Genomic DNA, 10,761 nt, shown 5'->3' with positions numbered 1-10,761 from the left:
TCGCGTAGAACCGGTTTAGTGTACACGGGCCAAAAGTTCACTTACGTTCTGATGATGTAATAACTGAATTTCGGTGCGAGTTCAAACGAAAATCAGCACCGGCGTTCAATGAAGTAGTCTAAACCCACTCGTCGGCACTCGGACTCTTTTATGTCGCGTGGTGTAATCTCGAAGTACCTTCAGCGATGTCAAAAGCACCGCGAGGAGTGACAGCGAGAGACTACAGACCAAGGAAACGCCCTCTCCACTCGATGTAGGGGGAAGGGAAACTTGCGCGCCACAATCAGCTGTCTCGTCGACTTCGACTCATTTCCCTCTAGCACTATTCTTTTCTGTTTTCAATTCTTTGTCACCATCCATCTTCTAGTGTTTTGGGGAGTGTCCTAGTCCTACAGGGTATCCGCCGGATGAACGGTGAGGATAGGTGCCCAAAGACTGCGTAGCCTCTCCCGAGGACTTCTCGCCGAGCAGCAGCCCGCGGGCACTGAGCCTTCCGTAAAGTCGATTCCCGATTACAGGTGAGAAGGTACCGCCGGAAGTCGTACGACTCAAATTGTGCTTCAGTCGGTCTGAGAGCTGGAATGCAAATCGCGGAATCGTGCTTCTGACTCGCATACGACTCCGGCTTCGAAGTAGAATAATTCTGTTCCAGAGCATCACCATGGACGGCGGCTACGAGGGATTGATCTTCCCCGAGCGGGGCAGCGCTGCTTTCGATGAGATCACTGCATCGAACTCGATTTTAGAGAAGTTCCTCCGAATCATCCAGCAACGACCGGCAAAGTCCATCGCGGATAGGGCGAAACTCTTGCGCGAAATCGTGCACGGCCAAGTTGTTGAAGACCTAGAAATCACCATAATCGAAGATCGAGGGAAGGACGCTGGGCCAGAGTGGCTAGATATGGATCTCAGTGCGTCGGATGGGAATTGGGCTGTCGAAGGCGAGTCACGCTAATTACGAGCGCAATCATGGAGCTGACCCAACTTAATCTAGAGGGTTCACCGGGAGGTGTCGACCTGTCCCACATGTATTCAACGCAGAATCTCATCTCAAAATTGAGAGATGCTCATTCCAGATGTTCCTCTGGTTGGTCGAGACATGGCCGGGACACAATGTCCGGTGGCGACATCAGATCAGAGCGAATCCGATCCCGAAAACGATCTGATGTCGATCGAAGCCATTGGAGAGGACCTACAAACGAAGGTACTCGAGTTGAAGGGGGCCCTCCACAAATCGGAACCGCACGTGAACGTCCGCTTCTTGATGGAAACTCAAGGGGACGTGCTGGCTTGCGTGGCCAACGATCTGTCCACTTTGCCCACAAATCAAATTTGTCTCCTACTCAAAGTGAGTGTCGTTGTCATGGGTGGCGTTATCATCGGGATCACTTATGATTCGACTCTTCAATAATGAGAACGAACCTTTCCGGAATTTCAGTCCTTCTTGGCCGAGAAATCGAATCGAATGCTACAATGTGACTTGGCTGTCCTCTTCCGACATCTCGTGTTCGCTCATCTCGGTCAGCCACATGCCACGGTGGGCGCGACGATTCTATCGTACGGGGCTGAACTCGCTTCCCGATGGAGTCGCTTGTTCGTCGAGAATATTCTTCTGCCTTCCCTCAAAAACCTCGGAGGAACCCTCGAGACGTTTGTGAAGAAGTCACTCAAAGCAATCGATGGCAGAGAATCTCTCGGAGCGCTTTCGCTCCTCTTGAAGAGCTTAGCCGAGGAAATCGAAAATATTCCATCTGAGAAAATGGATCGAGTGCTGAGCTTGGCCGAGGTGCTCGTCGTGAACTGCGAGGACTTCAACGGAGAGATATTCTCAAGACTGAGCAAGGTGTTCCACACCCACGAGGGGATGCTCGTCAAGAATCGCGTTTTCGCGAAAATTCTTTTGGATATCGTTAAACGCACAAAACATTTGGAAGCGCACGTCGCGCTTGTCGGAGAGATCTTGAGCGGCATGACTCATCCGATGAGGAATATCATTCAGAAACTGATCGATACCAAGGGTTCCCATGAGAACTAGGATACCATATCGATAGAGTAAAATATCTTGAGACGAATGAGACGTCACGTGGTTCTATTCTCTACGTCAACGATTATCACAGAGCAAAGTGGACGCGCTGATGGTCGAGTGTGAGAGACCGGCGGTGCTCCTCACGGGCACGTATCGGTATATTAAGGGGGTCGCTTGCCGCGCCGCTGTGGGTGCCGCGTTCATCCATTTGCAATTACATACCCTCATTTGCGGAGCCGATTTTAGATTTCCTCCGAGCAGATCCTGCCGCAGCGATCGCGGACTCGACGGAGCCAGGGGGTGAGGAAGCAAGCCACGCGCGCAAACAACCTGTCGGAAGTTCGGAACTCGGGAATTCTCCTTCTGGACCGGGAGTATCCCTCCCTCTCTCTCTCGATGTCCAAAAATAACTACTTTTCGGACAGTATCAAGCCGCGAGGAGGCTCAAGCTCCATTTTAAATTTCTCGAGCATCCCCTGCAAAGCTGAATCGATGAGCGCTTCGCCTTGTCGATGACGCCTTATATTGCAAATCGAACTCGTACTCGGAACTCCTCCGCAAGACCGCAGCTGTCTGCAGAGCATCCCGGACAATGAGGGACGACGCTCGACGTGGACCGGTCCTTATTCGGAGGATCTAGCGGAGGATGTGATCATTGGTTTTCCGGACCGACGGCCGAATTCGGAAATAGCAGTCTATCAGTGTTTATGTGGTTCAAAACGAGCCAGTCGGCTGACCAGCTCCGATGATGCAAAGGGAACATTGTCAGAGCCATCTGAGCGTTCAGTGATGCAGATTGGTAAACGAGAGCGCATCGCAAGTGCGCTAAATCAAAGAGACTACATTTAGATTGTTACGGATTGAACAAGCGATCCATCGCGCCCACGTGGAGAGTCAAAGGTGAGTTTCCGATCGCTAGTAGACGGTGGATCCGAGACGAATCAAGCTACATCGACTCTACAAGCTCAACGGGATCATGGCGTTTCTGTGATGGTCGCTTCGTAAGATCTGCATCGATACCCTAGCCGCTCCACTAACGTCTAAGATACTCGCGGATCACGGTGGGGAGAATTAGGGGAAACTCACTAGACTCAGGGACGCGGCCTAGAACTCACAGCCCACAGTCACAACTTCCTACAGAATAGCAACGGCGAGAATCACGAAATCACTGTTGGAGGTCGTACGGCCTCCGTCGATTGTGGTACGGTGGAGATTCTCCTAGGATCGGATAGAGACTCGCTTCGACTGCGCTGGCTGTGTGCGGGTATCGGTGGAGAGGCTTCCTGTGGCTTGGCTCTTTCTACAATCCGTCGTGCGTACCGCATATATTGAAAGTTGTCAGCGCGTCTTCCCTCTCGGAAAGCCTTACGCGGTGCGCACTGGATTCCCCCATGACTAAGGTGCATATCATTGTTGTCACGCCGCTGTCGCGCGGTGTTCAGCTTTGATTGTCGAATGAATTAGCGGCAACGACGGATCCGCGCACTTCCAACTAAGAGCGATTATCAATTACTACGGGGATGTTTCACCGACTGGGCAGACACCATTTGTGGATATCCTTAATTCATCGGTTCTCATTATAGAATGTTGGTTCTTGCTTCGAGTGATCCGACTCGTTTTGCTGCGGGCCTTCATCGTGAACCAATCAATAGTCCGGCACAGTAGAGTGTGGAGCACCTACATCGGGAAAACACCTGATTTTGAGAGCGATAGACGTGCGTACGATTTCAAGAAGCTGATCGAGTGAGTCATTCCTATGAAACTCGTGCCGTTGCGGAGAGCAACGAGCCGTACTCGCACTTGTTTATCAGTGAAATCATTCCTGAACGATGATGGAGCTCCATTCATGGAATATGACGGTGGGGATCATCAACCAGGAGAAGATAAATAATACTCGATGCACTCCGTGCTCACGGGATCGACCGTTAGGTCTTTTCTCAGAATATCTCTGCCAAAGGTTGATTTGCCGTGCAGAGCTATCCGACAAGGGTCACCGTCGATTAGCCGGATCGAGACTTCAGGCTGTGCGAAGGCGCCACACGCGAAAAAGTCAACGTTTTCGCCAAAATTCCTTCGTGGGTCTCAGCCGGGGTTTCTGTTGAGGTGAGGAATCGGCTCGCGCCGTCGGAAAAAGTCGTATATCCTTCCATACGCCTCCTTGCCTTTGTCTACGCGCGAAGAGTCGCGTAATTCGGCCCCTGAGCTCCGTGTGGAGATGTTCACTTCAGGCTATTTAACGCACCCAAGGAGCACTAGCGGAGAACTCGCACGGACCCCATACATGGTCGCTCACCTATTACTCTTCCCGTTCAACGTGATATCGTAACCTTCAGCCCACGGCAAACTCCGAGGGACCGAGCACTGACACACTCACGCAACAAGTTCGGGTGCCATGGGTCATCGAGGGGGGTTCCACAGGGCGGAGAAAAGTTGGGAATGTGTAACTCAGAGCCTACTGTCACGATCTGTGCTACCGCATCGTGAGACTAGAAGAGAGTTGCGAAGAGAGTTCCCGTATCATTTTCACAACATCGATATTCTAGATAAATTATGAATAACCATCAGGAGCCGTCATCTGTGGCCAGAACATTTCCTCGAGCATTTCGGCATGTTATATATGTGTCGGCTCCTCGTCCTCGGAGAAATAGCTCCTCATGATGAACAAATCACCTTCCATCCCCTCTCAACATTTATTCTGCATCCACAGTTACTTTTGAATGTATGCCTTAAGTACTGGAACCCGAGGGTATCTTCGGCAATCTTAGCACACTAGACAGCCTCAAATAATTATTATCTGGAATTCCACGTTCCGATGGCGATGTCAGGATATGCGGTATTCATGGCGACTGACTTGAATCGAGTAGGGTAGGGAAGTCTCTCTCTTGCGCGTTTCCCGAGAGTTGACGAATCAAGGGCGAGAATCAATTTTGGAGAGTTGTCCCAGATGACAATTGACGATAGGTTAGATGGAAAGCTCCCTCCTTCAGACGAAAGGGAGTACACCTTCCTGCGAGGCCTCTATCAAAGCGCTGCTTCCTCCTCAGCCTCACTCGATCATCCTCGTCTTGGACCATCAGGCCTTACCCGTCACTCGAACACGAGATCTCGAATCGCCTCACGGGAGTCAGTGATTCGGAACATCATGTCCCTCATGGGGACCTCGGGTTGGAAGTCTCCCGATCCCGGGAATCTCGCGGGATATATTGCACCGACATCACAATTTTGCGACAAAATCTTCGTCATCGTCATCGAGGCCGATATTTTTCATTTTGAGCCTGTCAATGACGTCTCTCATTTCACGTTCATAGTGGGAAAGAGTGCTCTCTTCAGGAATGTTCAACGATAATTTGGTCCGGACCAAAGGCAAAGGAGTCGAGTGCAATACTTGATTGACCGAGTTGCTCCGCGACGGCGACGGAGGCACTGGCGCCGGCCGGCGAGGCTTCTCAGGACACGACAGCTGTCTCGTGGGGGTTTTGAAATTCTGAATGCGCTCTATCAGCTTGATGTTCGTCCCTGATCTGCAAGGAAATTATCTGCCAGTAAGCTCTGGGCGGGGAACTTCAACATGGGCGGAAACATCCCCGGATGCGTCAGCAAGCGAGTTTTCTTTCAGGAAAACTTGGAAACCATGGTATCTCGAGGCATAAATGCGTCAACGACCTCAGGGAGAATAGGAGGGAAACTTCAAACCTGGTCAGATGATCTGCATTCGCCCACTTTGCGAGGGCTTTAACCACTTCCAAAACCTGCTCTCGGCGTCCTGCGATCACACTGATCAGCGCGTTACTCAGTGTCTCATCCATGATATCGGGAGGCAAGCGGAAGAATAAATCACTCTTGATGAAATCCTCCATATTGCTACGAGCGATGTTTCCTATGTACATTTTGAGCTCGTCCTCGAGTGACGTTATCGCGAGAGATGCGGATGCCTCCAGAAGTTCGATGCAGTTGAGTTCGTCGAATCGGGCGACTCCCGAATAGAAGTAATTGACTAGCTCCGCGAGAACATCACCGTTGATGTCGAGCTGCATTTGACATTTGTCCGACTTGCCGCTCTTGGTCAGTTTCTCTTCGAGTACGTGCGAGTTCGCCGCCAAAACGCCCTTGTGGCAACTGAACTTCTGACCGTCTCTCGACACGAGGACAACGCTGCAGAATTTTCCTCCGAGCTGTTTCTGTAACTGTTGAAGAACTTTCCGCCCGTGTCTCTCTGTGCACCGAGTCGAAGTCTCTGTATACTCGCTCGAATCCATTCCGAGGGAAGACCGAGCGAGACTAGCTCCGCGAACGGCACCGTGGGAGCGAGCGTCCTCTTGTTCATATCTCAAGAGGACGAATCCGCTCTCTCCATTTTGGTGAACGTCTCACAGTCAGAGAGATACCTCAGTAGCAGTCATGATGGATATATTTTCGTGCTTAGCCAACAGTCCAATGATGCGCCGCTGGACTGCATCACGGCCTCAAACTCTCTGACCGAAGCTGCAAATGCGCCGAAAACGGACGCTTCTCCTTCATCACGCGCAGATGACCCGGTTCACGTTGGAAACGTCACCCGGTCACAATAGCTGGAAGACATGGTGTCCGTATCTGGATCCGGATATTCTCCACCGCAGAAGATAACAACAACGTCGGCGTCGCCGATCGGGTGAAGGGTTGGCAGACCCGCGGAGGGAGAAAGTGGAACCGCTGGAACTTTCCGGGGAGACGAGCCGCTGATTTATTCGACCGCTGAAGTTTGCTATATAAGACGAAGCGGATCTTTCGTCGTTGCGAATGCAAACTGACCGGAAAAAGAAATGCAAACGAGAATATTCTGCCTACTGGCTGTGGTGGGCTCGATCTACGCCCTGCCGAGGATAGAATCGACACCGAAAGTGCTCCCGTACGAGGAGGCCCGTGCGAAATACGGGGCCGACGACTTGGATGTCGTCGATTATGGTGACCACCACCTCTTCGTCGCCGCAGTCGAAAACGAACACCAGCGGAAAGGACTGGAGGAGCTCGAGCAGGAGCGTAACGAACTCGACTTTTGGAATCCCGTGTTTGTGTCCAGGAACGTATCGATTCGAGTGCCTCCGGCTCTTGTCGATGAAGTCGAGAAGCAGCTGAAGAAGTTCCATCTCTCGTATACACTGGCGACGAAAAATCTCCAGAGTTGGATTCAGCATGAAAAAGAGGAGAACAGACAGCAGAATTTGTTCTTGGTGGGAAGTGATCCAGCGAGATTCGCACTGAATCAGTATCACTCATACGACGAGATTTCCGCGTATCTCGACGCGATCGCCAGCCGTTATTCCGACATTGCTACCCTGAACACCATCGGCTCAACCTATGAAGGAAGACAGATCAAAGGTAAAAAGTGATTCCCCGAGAACGGAAGTCGGGAAGCTTCCCACCTGCTTGAGTCTGCCAATCGATGGTCTCTTTTATTAGTTCTCGAGATGGGATGAGGGAACTTCACCTCTCCGCAGTCTATAATAAACTTTTCCGTTCAGGTCTACAAATCGCGTCCGGTGGAGGCCAGAAACCTGTTATTTGGCTCGACTCCGGTATCCACGCTAGGGAATGGATAGCTCCAGCCACGAGTCTGTACATCATAAACAAGCTGGTCACTGGAGCGAAAACCGACGCCACCGTTAAAGCGTTGCTCGACGCTTACGATTTCCACGTCTATCCCCTGATAAACCCGGACGGCTACGAGCGGACTTGGTCTGGGGATCGGATGTGGCGCAAGAACCGGGTCCGATTCCAGGGCTACAGCTGTCAGGGTGTGGACCCGAATCGGAACTTTGGATACGCGTTTGGTGGTCCTGGAACTAGCGGAGACGTGTGCTCGGACATTTACCGAGGACCGGGGCCATTCTCCGAACTGGAGTCCCAGGCGGTCAGAAGTGGAGTGCAATCTCTTACAGGACGCATAAAGATGTTCCAAACGATTCACTCGTACAGTCAGTTGATCATGTTGCCCTACGGCGCGGGGCCGAGAATCCAGAGCGCACACTACAACGACCAGCTGCAAGTAGCCCAGGCGGGACAGCGTGCAATCAGCGCCTACAGCGGCCTGCATTACCAAGTTGGCACTGTGACCCAGCTGCTCTCGCCGGCAGCTGGTGGGGCCGCCGATTGGGCTCACGAAGGCGCGAACATCAAATACGCATTCGCCATCGAACTCCGCGACAAAGGTCGTTTTGGATTCCTCCTGCCAGCCAGTCAGATTCAAGCGGTCGGTGAGGAGTGGTATCGAGCTACGGCATCCATGGTGAATGAGATCTCCAGGAAAGAAACCGGCAGAACCATCTTCAATGAAAATAGTTTCCCTCGCGGAGGTACGGGGGGCTCGCAAACTCCGCAGCCCCCTCCCGTGCCCCAGTGGCCGCCCATCTGGGGCTGAGATCGAGCTGCTGCGCACAACTGGCTTTTGTTCCGTGGAAATGTACGGTGGAATATTTATTCTTGGAAAGAGAAACGATATTAAATTATAATTTAATGCCTCCGACCGCCGCTTCCTGCGTAGAAATCCTCGCTCAAATAGAGGAGCGACGCGATGTGAGTCCGATTGCGAAGGGAAGGGAATTTCTCACGGCTAACGCTTACAATCGATGGGCAGGATCCGCACCAATCACAAGTCTGCCAAGAGTTCTTCGAGCCATTATCGGGGAACTCAGATTTCAATAGAGCGCTCTGCTGGAAGCTGTCGTCGGTGACGCTGAGTAGCTCCGGGGAACACATGGCAGGAGCTGGGTGCTGTGAAGGCAACCGGGTTTCCCGTTTTCCAGCAAGAGGAACCAGTTGTCACAACCGAAGGCTACTACTTGTTGCCTCGATCCCACACAAGAGGATCGCAATCGTTTCCTATTAAGGACCCTTCCTGTTGGGACTGCACCACAACAGAAGTTCGGCTCGCGGTCGTGTGACCAAGGCCGTCATTATTCGGTACACTCGGGTGTTCTTCCAATGAACAGCAGCCACGGGCTCTAGGTTTATTCGCGGAGGCGCTGACGGATGCTCGGAAGAGAAAATCTCAGAGCAACGGTCGCGACCTCGCCTTCGGAGCTTGATTATGTTCGGAGCCGAAAGTTTCGACTGAACTGATAGGGATTTGTTCCGACCTGGCTGATTGTATGCTAAGCCTCGGAGTGACGCTCCCACATGCCGCCGTGGATGTTTACTCGCAGCTCCTCCGAGCTTCGTATAGTCGGCGACATTCTGATTTATTGTAATGACCATGGAGATAGGTCAACGGACGCTTCCCCCGAGTGCTCTCAAGAATCCGGCCATTGTCCGCGACCAATGCCTTCTCAGGACGCGAGGAGTTTCTAGGTATGAGCTCTGACGGGACTTGAAGTGTTCTCGCATCGGTGAAATCGAGCCCGCGGTATCCATCGGAGGGAAACTAAGCTTCAGTCTTAATTGGACGGGCAGCATATTTTGCTATTCTCAGATTTAGCTCAAAGGTCAGATTTCTCGCCTTATCGAATTGGTCGGCGGCGATTCGAATCTTATACCCTCCAATCATTGCACACATTCGTGTTCATGACGATTTGAGGCTTGGTGAAGACCGAACTGAGGTTCGAGTCGCAGCAGTGTCGAGGTCGTTCCCCGATAAGTTCTCAGCGTGGAAGAGAGCGCCTCATCTCCGTAATAAGGACGACGGTTCGCCTGATCGCTTCTTAGTTAATCTGTAAGACGTCGACCCGATCCGCCGTCTTCCGACCCAATCGGCATGCATGTTTGTCCACGTTCCATCGATGCAGTGCTGCGACCATCCTCTTGGAGTCTCCTCGTTGTACCGATTGAGACCGCGACGCTGTGCAGCGGTGAAGAGAGGAGCCACCTGTTGTTTGTCGATCGTTTGGTCTGCCGATCTGCGACTTCCAGCGCGAGCAACACCGCGGCTCCGGCTGGACCGCCGCGCGAAAACTACCGCGACGGTGGCAACGACGACGTTCGCTGAACTCTTCCCCAGTCAGCTAGTGTCCTTTCCATGCGCGCGCATTCCTCTCTGAGCGGCGCGGGTCGCATTCGTTCCGCGCGGGTCGGTCTACAAAACACCGACTATCTAAGGTGGCTGTCTGACGAGCTGGCGGTCGGCCTGTTCGAGATTACCGCCGTCCTTTATTTACTGTGAGCTGGGAGAGCTGGAGCTGAAGCAACAAAACGTGACAAGACACTTAAACTACTCTACGTCGAGTTCCAAGCCTGGAGAGCGGAGCGAGCAGTCACTCAGACGGAGCTTTAACTTCCGCGTTGTGAGCTCCAAAGCCGCAGTCTGGCACGGTGTCTAGATCCCCATCATGAAAGGCGGCAAGCAAGGTGAGTCGACGAAAGGACAAACGTTCCCTTGAGACGCGCACACTCGGTACAGTGATTCCGCGGACAGAAAGTTGCGCATTATTGACGCCCGCATGAGGAGGAAACCCGTTCCCGACCGTGGTAAACCTGAACGATCCGAGTAGCGAGTTTTCGAGATATGCGGTTTTCCTCCTTTCGAGAAAAAAAAGATCTTCCGGATCTCTGCGGACTGTGGTAGCCCAGGTTTTTGGAGGATTGCGATCTCTGCAATAAATTGAGTATTGGATCGGAGAAAAAAATCAGCGATCGAAATCCTCGTCTCTGATATCTGGTGGGATGCAACAAGTGGTCTCGAACGAGCTAGGCGGAAACTCAGACAGCTCACTGTTTCTCACCCACCACTCTCTCCTGTAAGAATTCCCACGAGATCTGACAGCGAT

At 52.2% G+C, this 10,761-nt stretch overlaps 3 protein-coding genes across 3 annotated transcripts; 2 read left to right on the top strand and 1 right to left on the bottom strand.

The window, feature by feature from the left end:
- The first annotated feature begins 901 nt into the window (after nucleotides 1–901).
- On the top strand, nucleotides 902–2,035 carry LOC114827995 (uncharacterized). Its single transcript, XM_029110479.1, has 3 exons — nucleotides 902–941; nucleotides 1,077–1,348; nucleotides 1,439–2,035. The coding sequence occupies exons 1-3, from the start codon at nucleotides 902–904 to the stop codon at nucleotides 2,033–2,035; spliced, it is 909 nt and encodes a 302-aa protein (XP_028966312.1).
- A 3,205-nt stretch (nucleotides 2,036–5,240) lies between these two features.
- On the bottom strand, nucleotides 5,241–6,326 carry LOC114827994 (uncharacterized). The gene is made up of 2 exons (XM_029110478.1): nucleotides 5,709–6,326; nucleotides 5,241–5,536 (listed from the first exon to the last, which is right to left on the bottom strand). The coding sequence occupies exons 1-2, from the start codon at nucleotides 6,280–6,282 to the stop codon at nucleotides 5,241–5,243; spliced, it is 870 nt and encodes a 289-aa protein (XP_028966311.1). The 5' UTR covers nucleotides 6,283–6,326.
- A 499-nt stretch (nucleotides 6,327–6,825) lies between these two features.
- LOC100899958 (carboxypeptidase B) lies at nucleotides 6,826–8,420 on the top strand. The gene is made up of 2 exons (XM_003739812.1): nucleotides 6,826–7,381; nucleotides 7,525–8,420. The coding sequence occupies exons 1-2, from the start codon at nucleotides 6,826–6,828 to the stop codon at nucleotides 8,418–8,420; spliced, it is 1,452 nt and encodes a 483-aa protein (XP_003739860.1).
- Nucleotides 8,421–10,761: the final 2,341 nt, after the last annotated feature.

This window comes from Galendromus occidentalis, unplaced genomic scaffold (genome assembly GCF_000255335.2).
Source record: "Galendromus occidentalis unplaced genomic scaffold, Mocc_1.1 scf7180000076583, whole genome shotgun sequence".
Taxonomy (NCBI): domain Eukaryota; kingdom Metazoa; phylum Arthropoda; class Arachnida; order Mesostigmata; family Phytoseiidae; genus Galendromus; species Galendromus occidentalis.
This window is presented reverse-complemented; position numbering and strand designations above follow the sequence as displayed.